The 17,056-nt window shown below is 47.2% G+C and overlaps 1 protein-coding gene across 2 annotated transcripts in view; it reads left to right on the top strand.

The window, feature by feature from the left end:
• Spsb4 (splA/ryanodine receptor domain and SOCS box containing 4) overlaps window positions 1-17,056 on the top strand; it is a 76,034-nt gene that overhangs the window by 9,297 nt on the left and 49,681 nt on the right. Inside the window, exon 2 of one of the 2 annotated variants that reach the window (XM_051140586.1) lies at window positions 13,254-13,987. In XM_051140586.1, coding sequence (XP_050996543.1) covers window positions 13,408-13,987 — 580 coding nt within the window. In that variant the 5' untranslated portion in view covers window positions 13,254-13,407. Of the gene's footprint in view, window positions 1-13,253; window positions 14,102-17,056 lie in introns of both variants that reach the window. The other variant, XM_051140585.1, reaches the window with a different exon arrangement.

Here is a 17,056-nt window from a genome sequence, read left to right as displayed (position 1 = left end):
GCGCCATGCTTCACGAACAAAAATCTGTGTAACGTTTACAGTGTGAGCGAGGCTCAAGGGCTGAGTAAAATCAGTAAGAAGAGCAAGAGGACAAAAGCAAGTTGCCTTCTAAAACTGTACTGGGACATCCACTTTTGCTACTTTTTGGGTCCATCTTTTTATCCCATTCTCCCTCCTTGAACTCTCCCCTCCACAACAATGGCAGCATGACACACGGGTTACCCTGTTGCTTGTTTCTTAGATTCTCTGGCCTCTCGAATCTTCCATTGTCATTACATTCTTCTCCTCATAGTTTTCTGTAAGATGTGTATTAGTTACCTTTTTCAGTGCTGCTACAGAATACTTGACAAGAAGCAACGTGAAGAGGAGGCACGGTGCATCGCGCTGGGGAAGAGTAGGCTGCAGTAGAGGGAAGGGCCTGGTTACTCTGAATCGGCTGGCGGGAACCAGAGACAACAGAGAGAAATGGAAAAATAATAAGAATAAAAGAGCAGGGAAAACAACAGATCCTATGGCTCCATGTCCAGCACCTGGAACTCTTAATGAAATCATCTGGGCCCCATAGAGCTTACGTAGCCCAGCCCTCCAGATCTTCCGCCCTCAACATATATCGCCTCTCTCTTAGGCCAGATCTATTCTATACCTATAGATTTCCTTAGTAGGTGTCCCAAAGTCCCATAGTCTAACATCCTGGGTTCTCCCTTGCAACATAGATTTTTACCTTCAAGGCTTCACAGCAGTTGCCTCTCAAGGCCTCTTTGTGTGAACTCTGACCCTGCCACACATTGTTTGCTTTCAGTGGCTCTCCGCACCCATGAAGCAAACTTCTATGCTCTTTAATGCCTACAAAACTAGTACCTCATGAATAATATAATACAGCTTGAGATACAGCCTGGTCACCTTGGTCACGGCTGTGGTGGCCTCCACAATGCCTTGTTGTTAGATCTTTTGTTTCTGTTTTTGTTTTTTTTTTTTTGTTTTTTCAAGACAGGATTTCTCTGTGTAGCCTTGGCTGTCCTGGACTCACTTTGTAGACCGGGCTGGCCTCGAACTCACAGTGACCCTCCTGCCTCTGCCTCCTGAGGGCTGGGATTAAAGGCGTGCGCCACCACGCCCAGCCCTGTTGTTAGATCTGAATTGCTTTCCTGGGAAGTTGTTTTGGATCAGGGAACCCCTTTAGATGCTTCTGCGGCTCAGCTTCTCTCCTTTGAGTTAAAGTTGGGGTGTTAGATGAGTGATGTCCTGTGTGCATGGACCTTTCCTGTTGTCCCAGGAGAGAGCAGGTTCCTCTCTAATGGGGCCAACCTTATTAACAATTATAGCCTCTCCTCTTGCCACCTGCCTGATCTTACTCATGGTCTTAGTTTCTCTTCTATTACTGTGACCAAACACCAAGATCAAAGCAACTTGTAAAAGAGAGCATTTAATTCGGGGGCTCACAGCTCCAGAAGGTTACAGCCCGTGCTAATTATGGCAGGGAGCGTTAGCAACAGGCAGGCAGGCATGGCACTGGAGCAGTAGATGAGAGCATACATTTGATCCATAAGCAGTGGGCAGAGAGAGGGAGGGGAGGGGGAGGGAAAGGGAGAGGTAGAAAGAGGAGACTGGGAATGGCATGGGCTTTGGAAACCTCAACGCCAGAAGCCGGCTCCCAGTGACACACCTCCAAGAAGGCCACATCTCCCAATCCTTCCTAAACAATTCCACAAACTGGGGGCAAAGCATGCCAGTATATGGGTCTATGGGGAGCCATCGTCATTCAAACCACCATATTCATTCACTTCCTTGCCAAAGTACACATTTAAAAAAAAAAAAAATCTTTTCGCACCATTGTTGCTAATTTTCACTGCGGACCTGGATAAAACTGGTTAGTGGTGACAGTTGCAAGGTCCAGTGTCACCTTTTCTAAACATTTCTTCTGTCACACACATTAGTTTGTTACTTTGAAATTCAGCCTCAGTCAAGTTCTCAGGACAGGGGCATGGGTGAAGCCATGTTCTTTGCTAGACTAGCACACACACGCCCTTTGACCCAGATAGATCTCAGTAGGGTCCTTGTTCTGCCCTGAAACCTTGTGATCTCGGCTTCCACTGCCCACATTTCTCTCAGGACTCTGGCCTTCCAAACGTCCACCAGAATACTCTGTTAAGTTCTTCTTATAGGCTTATAAGGTTTTTGTAACCCAGCCTTCCAAAGTCTTCCATATTCCTCCTTTGGACAAATTCCAAACACTTAAAGGCCACATGGCCGGATACATCAGCGCAGCGGCCTTGTTTCTCATTGCCAATGCTCCATATCAGTTGCTCTGTTGTTACTGTGGCAAAACACTTGACGAGAAGCGACTTAGGGGAGGAGAAGTTCCTTTCGGCTTACAGTTCATCACTCTGTGGAGAAGGCAGGGTGGCAGGGACAGGAAGCCAGCAGGTCACATTGCATCTGCAGTCAGGAAGTAGCGTGAATAGAAAGTGGAGCTGAGATGTAAAACCAGCCTCAAGACCCACCTCCACAGACAGATGTTCTCCAAAGAGTTCTGTGTCCCTGAAGATCCCACAGCCTTCCGAAAAAAGTGCTGCTACCTGGGGACCAAGTGCACACACATGCAAACCTACAGGGGGCATTTCACGTTCAAGCCGTGGCGGGCAAGCTTATCGTTATTTTAATCTGTCTTCTCTTGGCTTTACTTCAATATTTTACTATTGAAACAATGCTGAGTGTGCACAACATGTAAGATGTTGTTGAGCGCAACTGAGAATGTAGCTAAGTAAGTGTGTAAAATGGAATCGCTAGGTTAAGCACACGTGCCATTTTGAAAGACGGAGTTGACCAGAATACATTCAGTTCTATGATGAACAAGGCTGTCAGCATTTGCACACCTCCTGCAAAAAGCCATTCAACTTTTAGATCTTTATGCTAATCTGATAGACAAAAGAGAGTTGTTTCTGGCCGCGTATGATGGCACACACCTGTGATCCCAGCATTTGGGAGGCAGAGGCAGGCAGATCACTTTGAGTTTGAGGCCAGCCTGGTCTACAAAGCAAGTCCACAGCCAAGATAACATAGAGAAACCCTGTCTGGAAAAACTAAAAAAAAAAAAAAAGTTGTTTCTGTTCCATTATGTCTTTCACAGAGCACATTAATTAATTAATTAATTAATTAATTAATTAGTTTGTTTGTTTGTTTATTGGTTAGAATGCAAAATAGTATGTTTCATAAACATCTTCATTCATATGTATAGTTGTACCTTTCTCCTATTCTCCTGCCTTCGAGCCCTTCCCATTATTTCTCTCCATCTCTCACTGGTCCCCTCTGGTCTCTGAGATCAGCTTCTATTTTCAGGTTTTGTGTGTGTGTGTGTGTGTGTGTGTGTGTGTCTGTGCGTGCATGCGTGTACTGTTTGTTGATATTATTTCACGTACTGATTTGGGGGTGGTCTTTTCATATTCATTTGTTGGAGTTTATCATTAATTTATAAATAATTTGTGTGGCAGATATTTCCCCATATTAAATCAACAATGTCTAACTTCTTTTATGAGTGTTTTGGGTTTTTTTGCTTTGTTTTGTTTTTTTGTTTTGTTTTGTTTTGCAAGACCAATTTGTAAACTACCTCCTCCCTTTTATATTGAAACAAGGTCTCTCTCTGTAGCCCTGACTCGCCTCAAATTTTGATCATCTTGCCTCAGCCTCCTGAGTTCTGAGCTAAAAGACCTCTACCCCCATACCTATCTATTACTTTTACTTTTTTTTCTTTTCTCTCTCTCTCTCTCTCCCTTCCTCCCTTCCCATCCCCCTCTCTTTCCCCTCACTGCTCTGTTTTGAGACAGGATCTCTCTAAATACCCTGGCTGTCATGGAACTCACTAAGTAGTCCAGGCTAGCCTTGAACATGTAGAGATTCACCTGTCTCTACCTTTTGAGTGCTGGGACTAAAGGAGTGTACCCAGGTTGCCACCTTTCTTGTTTTATGTAGTATGTCTTCTATTTCTTGAATTTAAAATTAGATGGAATGACCTATATAATTTATTTTTAAAATTTGGTCACCGAAAACATGCATCTAAAGTACACTTTGTAATACATGAAAATGTTAATTAATATTAAGTAAAATGGTCTGAATAAAGGTCTGAGGCAGGTTTGAAAAAAAGTAAATCTAGTAGACCAGATTTTAATATTTTACATACCATAAAGAAAATGAAATGCATTTAAATGTGTTAGATTAGGAATTCTTAGCACTTAACCTAGCATACACTAGGCCCCAGATTCAGTCTCCATCATGGGAAGAAATCAGAGCAGAAAGTAGGGTCGGGGAGGGGGAGGACTAAACCAACAAGTAGAGAGGTCTCATTTACTGACCCCACAAGCATGCTCCTTCCTCTACAGTTAACTCTGACACCTACTGTTACGTACTTATCACAATTAACGGAGAAATATTGCTACATTATTCTTCAAATGTTTTTTCCTGTGGGATGGATGAGCCAGAGGGCCGCCAGGAGCAAGAGTGAGGTCCAGAGTAGGACTGTTTCCTCCCTAGCCTGGGCCTGCATGTTCAGGGGCCCGTAGCTTTATGACCAAGAGTGGCAGAGGTGAGAGTCGTAAGGCTAAGTGCACCTGAGCATGCAGGCCCAGGCTAGGGAGGGGAGTCCTACGCCCTACTCTTGACCCCACTCTTGCTCCAGGCTGGCCAGGTTACAGGTTAAACTTCCTCTCTTCTTATAAGGTCATGTCCTGCAAAGCAGCTGGACTTCCTCTTCATGCAAATAATGCTTTCAAAGCACCAATGCATACTCACCCTGAAAATCCCTACCCACTCCCCAAGGTTTATATGGCCCCTGCTACCCCTCCCCCCAAATAAAGAGAGCTATTTCACTGAAAATTGCCTTCAGCACTCGTGTCTGACTAAGGTCCTGCCTGCACCCGCCTGCCCAAGGGTAAGCTCTACTCCCTCCAATGCAGCCTCAGGACAGTGTGTCTGGATACTCCGAGGGGAAGTGCAGACCTGGGGCAGCATTTGCCGATAGCTCTTTTTTTTTTTTTTTTTTTGGTCCCAGTGTCCAACCCAAGGGAACCTGTGCTATGCTAGTTTGGTCATTTATGTCTCTTTTGGCTCTTCTTAGTTGTCATACTCTCTTGACCTTAGTTTTAGGGACCTTGACAGTTTGAAGGAGTGCTGGCTGGGTAGCTCAGGTCCCTCACTTCACCACTTGGAATTTGCCCTTTTATCTTTATGGTTAGACTTGGGGAAGACGAAACCACAGAGTGAGCAGCACTTCATTGTGCAATGTACTAGCCTTGTGTAATGGGTAATAAGAGCTATTAGAAAATGCAGTATGATTGATTACATTGCATTAGTTGTATGTGTTATTAGCTTACTTTTAGTTTTGTGATATCTAGCTTCCCCTCTCCGCAAAAAAAAAAAAAAAAAAAAAAAAAAAAAAAAAAAAAACCGGCTCTTGGAGTTTTCTCTTAATTCTGTTGTTTTTCTACTTAATTACGCTTAGTTTATATATTTTCATTTTAAGAAGTATCTCAGTATGGGGCCTAGTGAGATGGTTCACCCAGGAAGGAGAGGTACATGCAACCAAGCCTGAGGCCCTGAATTCAGTCCCATGACCTGTGTGGTAAAAGGCGAGAACTGATTCCCATAAGTTGTCTGTGAAAGTATCTTTTATTGATCTTATATAATTATCGTCTCAAGGGCTTACTGCCTCCACCTGCTAACCTAGGCCTCATCCTGGAAGCCTCTAGCGTCCATATAATCTAGTGTAGGTCTAGAATGTCTTCGCCTCTGAGATAAATACTGCTGAATAAGCTCACCCTTTCTAGTTCTTTCTGACTCCTGCTGGCTGGTTCAACTCAGCTATTGTGGATCATACTCATCTCCCAGCTGACTGATTCAGTCTGGCTTTGCTCAGCTTCTGACTTTTTGCTCTGCTTGGCCTCAAACTAACTGTAGCAATCTGTTCTAATCTTCTGGCACCATCTCATTCTCTTTCTTCACCTGTGTCTAGCTTGCTCTTTCTTCAGCCTGTCTCTCCCAGTAAAATTGCCTCACCTCTCCTCCCTCTGTGCTGCTCTCTCTTAAGTTGCCTCTCTTGACCCTGCTATTTTTGTGAGAGTTGGACATATTCTGTTCTGTCAAATCTTTCTCTCATTCGTCACTTTGTCTGCTTCTCAGTAGATGTCACTTTTAAACATGGCTGCTTCCTTCTACAAACTAACCTTACCCTCATTGTTTGGAATTAAAGGTGTGTGCTAAGGGCATGTCTGCCTTCCAGCTGGATCTCACAGATCTAGAAGGTCTTTGGATGTGATGAGAGGGGCCACGTTGCTGGATTAAAATTCCTCTGCAGGTGTCCTCTGATCTCCACATGCTCACCTTGGCATACATTCCCTTCACCCCAAGATAAATGAACAAATACAAAAACACATCATCTGCAGTTTCCTCTCGGCATCAAGTCTGAGTCTCCCACAGATTTAATAGTGGGATTTTTGTTATTGTTGTTGTTGTTACTCTGTAGGTACTATGCATTTGTATATGAAAATCTAAAAAATGCTCAGTGATTGGGATTTTGTGATGTCTACTTTAGTGATTTCTTTCTCTTTTCTCTCTGTCTCTGTCTCTCTGTCTCTGTCTCTGTCTCTCTCTCTCTCTCTCTCTCTCTCTCTCTGTCTCTCTCTCTCTCTCTCTCTCCCCTCTCCCTCTCTCTCTGGTTCAACTCAGATCCTGTGTTATATTCACTTTCTGAGGCTTCATCTGGGCCTTAATATGTAGGAAAAGTTCTTCATGGTTCCATAGACACCTGAAGGAACATGCATTTTTACTTTTGAGACACAGAACACAGTGCACACATCAAGTGGCTCTAGCATATTAATTATACAGGCTTCGCCTTTTCGTTGTCTGTCTTTCCTTCAGTCAGCTGGCCCCTCATCAGCTGGAAGATGAGAGTTAAAACCACCTGGCCTATAGTCCCTCCAGCTTTTGCTCTGAATTAATGGGTGCCGTCTGATGCATTTGATCTTTCAGCTGTGGCGCATACTCTTTATTATTGCAAAGCCCTCTCCTTTGCTTTATTTAAAACTTCTGTTTTGAAGCCAGGCCTGGTGGCACACATCCTTAATCTCAGCACTTGGGAGGCAGAGGCAGGCGGATCGGTGTGAGTTTGAGGCCAGCCTGGTCTGGTCTACTAAGCGAGTTCAGGACAGCCAAGAGAACACAGAGAAACCCTGTCTTGAAAACAAACAAAAAAATAGTAATAAAAATTAAAAATCCTGTTTTCAAATCCGCTTTACATGCCTCATGCTAGGGTTGTTAGGTGTGAACTTCACACAGCTTTGCCTGGGTGTCTGTCCTTCAGTCGTGTTTTGCTGTGACTCACTCTCGTGTGTGGTATGTGGTTGGGGGTTTTGTCTTGCTCCTAGGTTTTAGTCTTTGCTTTTGAGTACATTGTTATGGCTACTACTCTGGTTCTTAGTTTTACTATCACGTCTTACGTCTTTATGTGTCCTTACTTCAATCACTTTTTAAAACAAAGCCCTCAGGGTACGGCCTGTTTTACTTTGTGCTGCTTTCCTTCTGACAGTTTAGAAGGTTTGTGTTTTATTGTTGGCTGTGGAAGTTATCTTTAGAATAACTATGTAGAATGAATTTAATCTTTTGTTTAGACTGTCTGCCTCCTAAAATGAGTGGCTGCAAAGACTGTTTACCGAGTCCATCACCGGGTCTATCTGCTTTTACGGCAGCTGTTTTAGAGGACGGCAGCTTTTCTTGATTTGCTCTTTTATTCTTCTTCTCCTCTGTTTCTCTGATAGCATCTGAAAACATTTTGAAATGACACTTACTTAGTTTGTGTTTGTGGGGTAGGGGGGAAGGGTGAGTGTGGAGTCAAGCCAGGGTGGGAGTGTGCCACAGTGTGTATGCAGACATCGTAAAACAATTTGGCAATTGGTTCTCTCCTCCCACCACGTGGGTCTCAGGCTCAATCTCAGGTGTTCAGACTCGGCTGAGCTGCCCCAGCAGTCCTCCTAGCAGCTTGCCTACATCCAGTTCTGGTTCCCCGAGTGTCCAGGTGCACCTTTCTTGGATCAGAATTCTGCAGACTGTATGTTATGTGCAGAGGGAGTGCTGCAAACCACGCAGGGAGCGTAGGACTGTTCGTGGCTCACAGAAACGCGGTTCCCAGACGCAGGTGATGACTTAAGAGTTGCTTCTTTTCAGTCAGCAGAGAGATGTAACTGTGGACTTCTCTCAGCCCCATGCTCTCCTCCTGCAATGCCCCCTCCCCCGACACTCGGCTGCCCATGAAGAAGGCATGCCTGTGCTTTCCTGTCACCCCGAGAAGCCAAAGGCAGCTTCCGACACCAGACAGCACATCCTGTGCCTGATGCTCTCCATCAGACCACTGGAGTCTTCCTTCAGGAATCCCAGCTGCTGGCTTGCTCTGCAGGCTTTCCTCCAGCCCTGACCCGCAAGGTGCCTTCTCGAGGTGTTTTGGACTGGCTTTGATCTTGGCTGCTCTGGGCTGCCTCTGGCTGTGTTTGGCAGACTTCCCCTGTAAGCTGTGGTTTAGGTTACAAACGTGTCCGGTTTTGCTTAAGAGGGCGTTTGCATTTCTCTTTCTCTTTCTCCTTGATTTTTGGGTGATTTCAGAAGAGAACACGAGTTCATTTTATTCTGCCACCTTTAAACTCTCTAGTGTTGAGGATTTTTATGATCTAGTATTCTCTCAGATCAAGCATCAGCCAGAACTTTCCAAATAGAGTTGACACCAGCTAAAGCAGAGTCTTGACAACAGAAGGGGACAAACATGGGAGTTGAGAATAAGACTGGAGGGTTAAAAAGAAATCCAAAACCTGTGTGCCCATGATGAGTAGAGGCAGGGGTCCTTCCTTCCCTTCTGGACTTTGGTTGGGTTGAGCTACTGTCTGGGGCTTTCCTGTCTGTAACGAAACACCTGAGTAAATGACCTAAGGGCAGAAGGGGGGTTGTTTGTTTGTTTGTTTGTTTTTGTTGTTTTAGCTCACAGTCTCAGAGTTTCACTTCACTGTGGCTGAGAGGATGTGCTGGAGGAGGGCGGATCTGGACTCAGAGGCCAGAAGCACCCAAGGAGTGCCTTCCGTAGTTCCAGAAGTGCACCCGACTACCCTCCAGGCAGTTCGAAGTCCCGGTAGAGTTGACATTCAAGATTAGCATGGGGCGGGAGAGATGGCCCAGACTGCAAAGTGTTTGCTGTACAAACACAGGGACCTGAGCTTCATCCCCAGAAGTTAGGTGAAAAAACAAGGCACAGTGGTTTGAGTGCACTTTTTGTTCCAGCCCTGGGGAAGTGGAAACAGATGATGTGCTCCCTGGGATCTGCTAGTCGGCCAGTTTATTCCAGGCCATGAAGAAGCCCTCATTCAGAAAATAAGGCAGACAGCATCTGAGGGATGCATTCAGGGTTGGCCTCTGGCTTACTTACACACATATGTGCATACGCACCTGCATACACATGTACACCAGCTACCACACACACACACACACACACACACACACACACACACAGGTGTTCACACAAGCAAAAAAAAAAAAAAAAAGAACTATCGCAAGTTCACACCATATCAATTAATAATGCAAGCTATACAGTATACAGTTCACCTCTGGCTCCCAAAAGGCCCAATTCTCTCTCTCATGATGTCTTAAAATTCATTTAGTCAATCTTGTGTAGCCCCAGAGTCTCAACAGTTGCAACAGTCCTCAAATCCAAATCATCCTCCCAACCTCCGGGCGCACATTCAGCCCTGAGCCCCTGTAAAATCTAAAGCAAGGCACCTGCTTTGAAGAGAGGATGACACAGACTAAACATCACCATCTCAGTGGACAGCGTGAGGGGATGGAGAGGCTGGAGCCCACACAAGACTGAAACCTCTTAGGGAATATATGGGGCACGAGGCGTCAAGATGTCACTTCTCAAAGGCCCCAGCAGCCTTGGTCCTATGACCTTGTCACTTGCAGATAGATCACCTTGCCTCTCTGTTGCCTGTCTCTGCTCATTGCCGGCTGCTGTCTTCAGCAGACATCCCACCTTCCTGCCATCTTTGGCTTCACCGTCACTGTTTCATGCATTGCCCTCTTGGAGGAATCACGTGGCTTCTCCCTTGCCTGCAGGCAAACCACATCTGTCTCAGGCTGTCTCGCCACCTAGGCCTTCCTTTGTGGTCTAGGTTTTTAATCCTCCATGATCCAATCAATAGCTCTTGAATCCTGCATGCCTGAAAAGCCAGCATGGTAGATAACGCTAACATACGCCACCTCCTTAAGCAATAGCTAGGGTGTCTTGAGCAGAGGCTGAAGTGGCCTCTGAGTGCCTTGGTGCTTGGATGCAGGGAGTATTTCCTAGCTACCTGATGCAGGCAGGGTATCCTGGAGTTATCTTCTTGGGGCAGAGTCTTTCATATAAGTGAAAACCTTCACACTCTTGAGTCAGTTGCCAAGATGCTCCCGAGGGAGGCGGCTTTCCCATTGTCCTAATGTCCTTCTATGATGGATGGCTCTAATCCTGCGGTTCTCAACTCATGGGACCCCACCCCTGTGGTGTTCGAATGACCCTTTCGCAGGGGTCGAATATCAGATATCCTGCATATCAGATAGTTACACTCCGATTTGTAACAGCAGCAACATTACGAAGTAGCAACGAGAATAATTTTATGGTGGCGGGTCACCACAACAGCAGCAACTGTATTAAAGGATGGCAGTGTTAGGAAGGTTGAGAGCCACCCCTCGAATCCCTTGAGAGGCCACATTTTATGGTGGCTGCATTTGTTACTTTTCTCATTGCTGTGGCAACCCTGACAAAAGCAACTTCAGGGAGGAAGATGAAGCTTGCTGTGGTTCATCTGGGTGGAGAGAGCCTGGTGACAGGACTGCACCCATGGTGAGAGATGAGCGAGAGGTGAACGCTGGCTCCGTTCACCTTCTCCTTTTGATTCAGCCCAAGGCTCCAGCTCATGGAGTGGTGCTGCCCACACTCTAGAGTGAGTCTTTCAGTCTTCCTACCCTAAGCCAGCCCAGAACACCCCCACCCCCGTGTAACCAGGGCTTGGTCTTCTATGTGATTCTAGGCCTTGCCAGGTTGACCATCGGTGTTAACCATTGCGGTTTCTTTTATAGACAAACTTGAAGAATTTTAATCTTCCCACTGTGTATTTTACTCCCAGAACTCACTATAAATACGGCTATAAGATCCAAACATTGGAGCCAGGTGTGGTGGTGCACGCCTTTAATCTCAGCACTCGGGAGGCAGAGGCAGGTGGATCGCTGTGAGTTCAAGACCAGCCTGGTCTACAAAGTGAGTCCAGGACAGCCAGGGCTACACAGAGAGACCTTGTTTCAAAAAACCAAAATAATAATAATAATAAAAACAACAACAACAACATAAAATAAATCCAAACATCGCCACAGCCTGAAAGCTGGGCTGCCCTGAGATCCCGTGCTACAAATGAAATCATTCTTCACCTTTAAATTCAGTCTCTGTGAAGCCTTGGGACATGGACAAAATGTGCGCAGCTTCTTTGGCAGAGAGCAACACAAATGGCCTGGGTTCGGTTCCTGTGAGACATTGCTTCGGCCTGGATCTGAATGAGATGCCCGTACTGTTTGTTGGCATTTCTGTCAGTATCCTGGTCTCCTGTGGTCTCCTCGGCACCACCCATCCAGCCTTGAAGGATTTCTCTAGCTGGCTTCTCCAGACTTTTCTGAGTCCCTCCTATGAAGAATTCTAGACCCCGTATGTGGTCAGGCGTAGTTCCAGCACCAGCTGCATCCCAGTGTCAGTTTTCTGTGCTATGACAAAATGCCTGACCAAAATGACCTAAAGAAGAAAGGATTTGTTTTCCTTGGAATTGCAGAGGTTTCTGATCATGGTGGCAAAGAGGGCATGGCCCAGCACAGCCAGTCACATCATGGCTTCACGGTGACAGTGGCTGAGACGGTGCAGGGAAGGGGATATGTCTAGAAGGGCAGTTTCTCTTTTCCTCCTTTGATTCTGTCTGAACTGCCAGCCTATGGAATGGTGTTGCCCACATTTAGAATAGACATTCTACCTCTGATGAACTCTGGAAATGTCCTGGCAGATATACCTAGAGGTAAGCTGTATTAATCTCATAGGATTAGCCATCACTGATAGGAAGTCATGGGTTGGGCAGGACACAGCGTGACTGCATTCTGTCTCGGGGAAATTGTCCTGAGCCAAGCAGCTCTCAGGCTGGGGAAGAAGAAGGCACACACCTGTCCTCTGCCAGCAGTAGGAGTGAAGGGGGACAAAGCTCAACCTTTCTTTGCCCATATGTAGGGCTGTCTAAGCACTCCAAACTCCTTGGAGTCTGGCTGACCTTCCTGTGGCCTCCTCCTGGAAAATTGCCATCTTGCATTAAGGGCTGCTAACTGGGATGAGTGTTATCAATGATGGTTAGATACCTAGGGAAAACACCGGTGTCTCCAAGGGAAATAATTCCCCGTGGGATGATCTCAGAACAAAGCCAAGAAGACACCTGCCTCCAGAGCCTGAGACCTGAGCTTTTATAGTATCATCTTTCAGAATCTCATACCACCCGGGGCGGGGCGTGTTTTTAATCCCATCTTACAGAGGAGGAAAGTGAAGTCCAAGAGAGGCTCAAAATAAGGAGGGTTTCTGTAGCAGTGCTGTCTGGCTCCACAGTTTGGAGTGGCCAGTTCCCTTTTCCTCTTTCTTTGCCATTTATTTTCCCGTGGCAACAACACGGGAAAGGATGTTAGCCTCCTTGTCCCTGAGTGACCCTGCTGGACACTTGCTCAGTGTCTTGCTTCCAAAACTCAAGACAACTGGAGCTCCAAACCCATGAGCCACACCCTAGGTGTATATGGCCCCATGTGTCAGCACTGGCATTTCTTGGGGTTCAGCAATGTTATTGCAGCAATGATTTCCAGTGGCTGCTCTGGTGCCAAGAACAGACTCTGGGAATGGAGGACTTTGGTTTGACTGTTGCCTCAGTCCCTTATTACCCATGAGGCAGGCTAATCATGGGCCTCTGTAAGATTCAGATGAACGAGGAAACCTTAATTATTGAGGACAGCGTCTGCCATATTTCATATACTTGGAAACTGCGAGATATGAAGTATCATTAATTATTATGCACATTAATTGTCACACTTGCAAAGGGCCCTACCAAGGCCTGGGCATAAATGAAGGACTGAGTAGCTGGCTGTTGATGCTTCTATCATAACCTGTGCTCTTTGCTTCCTTCCAGGAGCTTGGGCCCCTGCCACAGCCCAGCAGAGGCTGTGGAGGTCAACCATCAGGAAGCCTGGTTCCCAGCCCGAGGGCCCATCCCTGGCTACCAGGAGTGGAGGCTCCGGAGAGGTAGCAGTGGCCCGCCAGCGGTCCCCTCCCCATAGTGAGCCATGGGTCAGAAGCTCTCTGGGGGTCTTAAGTCTGTGGAGGTGCGAGAGCCAGCGCTTCGGCCAGCTAAGCGGGAGCTTCGAGGATCAGAGCCCGGACGGCCAGCTCGGCTAGACCAGCTGCTGGACATGCCTGCAGCAGGCCTGCCTGTGCAGCTGAGACATGCGTGGAATCCTGAGGACCGCTCGCTCAACGTCTTCGTCAAGGATGATGACCGCCTCACCTTTCACCGGCACCCGGTAGCCCAGAGCACAGATGGCATCCGCGGCAAGGTGGGCCATGCCCGAGGTCTGCATGCATGGCAGATCCACTGGCCCGCTAGACAGCGGGGCACCCACGCTGTGGTGGGCGTGGCCACGGCCCGTGCTCCTTTACACTCTGTGGGTTACACCGCGTTGGTGGGCAGTGACTCCGAGTCCTGGGGCTGGGACCTGGGTCGCAGCCGCCTGTACCACGACGGCAAGAACCGGCCTGGGGTGGCATACCCTGCCTTCCTGGGGCCAGATGAGGCCTTTGCTCTGCCGGATTCCTTATTGGTCGTGCTGGACATGGACGAGGGTACTCTCAGCTTCATCGTGGATGGTCAGTACCTGGGTGTGGCCTTCCGTGGCCTCAAGGGCAAGAAACTGTACCCAGTGGTGAGTGCCGTGTGGGGCCACTGCGAAGTCACCATGCGCTACATCAATGGCCTTGACCGTAAGTGTGCTAGTCTAGGTGGTGAGGGTTGTCTACAACCTTCCTGCCGCAGGAGAGTTGGGAAGAGGGGAAGAGAGCAAGTAAAACAACGGTTGGGGAGTCCTGATGTTCACAGCAGTGGTCGTGGTTTTGAATGCTGACTTCTTTGAAGACTTAGCAGTTTTGGGGCTGTGCCTCGATTTTCCCATTTGCAAATGCCTCAGTGGTCATAATCTAATTTAGGGCACTCAGGAGCATCATGTGGCCGTAATCCAGCCCAGGGCACGCAGGAGAGTCACATGGGGTGATACGTGTGCTTAGTGAGTGCATTTGATAACGGCTATGAGTGCTGAAGAGATTGATGAAATGACTCAACCTGGCCCCAGCTGGAGAGGGTCACCATTGCCCATCCCTGGGCAGGAGTCCAGCTATCAAGCAAGTAGTGTTAGCCACTGTCATTTATTGCCAGGTCTGCACACCCAAATCCTAGCTCCTTCTGTCAGCTGTCAAAAGAAACAAACTACTTCTCACCCCTAGCTGGCTGTAGCCGCATGGACAGGGGGCCCTGGGGCTATGGAATTTTGCCATTTTTTTCCCAGACAACTAGAAATCTAGATTGTGTGAACAGTCCCAGCAGCTGCTAATGACGCTGTGGTTGAAGTCAGACCCCCTCTGTTGGCTGCTGGGTTTCACTCCACCAACATGAAGTCTTTCTTTATTCAAAATGCATAACCTGTGGGGCAGTTTAAAAGTCACAGGAACAACCCATTGCTGGAAGAGGAAATAGCAGCCTCCAGAAAAGGCACACATAGCTACATGGCCCAACTGGAATCCCAGCACTTTACTGGGCTTGCTCACTCACACATACCAGCTACTGTGGTGTGAACGTGAGACATCCCCCCCCCCCCCACCATAGGCACTTGTGTTTGAACACTCAGTCCCCAGAGGATGGTGCTGATGTGGGAGGTTGTAGAACCTTCAGGAAGTGGAGCCTGGCAGGAGGAAGTTCATCACTGCCAGGTTTTATAGCCTGACTGCACGTTATGTCTGCTCTCTCTCTGCTTCCCGACTGCAGATACCATGTGACCAGCTGCCTCCCACTCCCACTGTTTGTTACATTTTCCTTGTCATGGGGACAATATCCCTTCTTAACCCTAAGCCAAGATGAGCCCCCCCCCCCCACTTAAGTTCTTCTTTGTCAGGTATTTGCAGAGTGCCTCCCACACACCTACCAAAACTCACAGAGGGGAGTGCTTGCAGCTCCAACTCCAGGGCTCATTTTAAATGAGAGATATAATTGCCGGCCAGTGTGCCTGATTCCAGACCCGTTTTTCCTTTGAGAGAGAGAGAAAAAAAAACCAACCAAACAATCAAACAAACAAACAAAAAACCCCAAAGCACAAAGTTGCAGAGCCATAAGCAGGACCAGCCCCCTAGGTCTGTTGGCCTGTGAGACTGACCATTTTTCCTATGTTCCTCTCTTCAGTTGAGAGTCCAAGAGTAACACTCCAGGAAAGGAACCACGGGCGAGGTTTGACTCGTGTTAAGTTTGTGTTTGCTTGAGCAAAGTGTGAGCTGAGGGTTTTCAAGCGTGGCAGGCTAACACAAAAACGACTGGAGCTCCCAACACTGGTATAATTGGCAGCATTTTTCCTGGTGTTTGTTTCTGTGGTTGTTGAGCTAAAGATGAATGGTGGAATGGTGCTCCATCTTCTGTTTAGCTATAAAACCCTGGGGTGTATGGGTCTACCCTGAGCAGGGTGATTCTGTCATCGCAGTGCCTTGTGGGAAATGTCTGCAATCCTCTTAGGTAGACATGGTGAGGCAAATCCTAGGGATGAGAATAAATGACATTAGTGAGCGCTCTGGTCCAACTTGGAAGTTTACTGCTGGAATAAATTCGGGCTTACAACCAGAACTCTTAGGGGGTATCCAGCACTTCTGTACATCCCTAAGTCAGCAGTTCTGTGTCTCTAGAGAGGCACCCTGATTCCCTGAGATCCACTTTGCTCATTTATAAAATGGGACATCAGAGCCCTTTCTTAGTTTGAAGGTTGGCATCAATGCGGTAGCCAGTATTAAATGTGTAACATTGACAGTAGGGGGAGCTATGAAAGCCTTAAAAACAACAACAACAACAAAAGAGAGAGAGAATTCTTCCTTTTGGTTATTGATCCACTCCAGTCTATTGCATGATATTCTACCATTCTGTCCCTTTAGCTCCCGTGTTGCTTTTAGAGTTAGGGATCTCCTGCACTGCTGAAGGAGGCTGGGTGGGAAAGGTAGTTGTGTTTGATGCATTTTGACTTCATGGATGGTGCCTTTGGATGGTTTCATCTTTCTCCCCAATGGCTGGGGGCTTTTCAGTTTGCAGAATCGGAAACAGGATTCAGGAAGTGAAGGCGAGTGGGGAACAGGGACTCCGATGGTGGAGTAAGATGCCATGATGCAAGGCTATGGCATCTCCTATTTGATGACAGGGTCAGTTGGTCAGATAACGGTGCTAGCCAGTTCTCCAGAAAAGAGTGGCATCATCTACCATGGGCAGAAGTATGATGGCAGAAAGGGGAAGCAAAGCCTGGGACCAGCCCTGACTGTGTGGTAGGACATAGCCATACATGACACAGTGGTAAGACAGAGCTTCGTCCAGTGGAGCACCAAGGCTGGGTGGTGATTGGGAAAGGCTTATGTGGTAAATAGAGAGGATGAGCTGGACAGACTCCACCGTGGATCCTAGAGAAGGAAACAGTTTGGCCCCAGAGAGTCTCTGAGTAAGCTAAGTAGACCAAGGTGAAGATCTGTGGATTGAAAGAATAATTCTGAGCCTTTGTTGATTGTGGACATAGGTTGGGGAATTAGAATGAAAGCGTAATTGGAAATAAGAAATTTGCTCCTTGGGGTTGCTTCTGAAAGATCGCCTCCCTCCCAGTCTCAGTGTTCCCTCTTCATCTTGGGGGGTAACCAGGCACACCAACA

Source organism: Acomys russatus, chromosome 32 (assembly GCF_903995435.1).
Source record: "Acomys russatus chromosome 32, mAcoRus1.1, whole genome shotgun sequence".
NCBI classification, from domain to species: Eukaryota; Metazoa; Chordata; class Mammalia; order Rodentia; family Muridae; genus Acomys; species Acomys russatus.
Note: the sequence above shows the minus strand (reverse complement) of the source record. Positions and strands in the feature narration are given on the sequence as shown.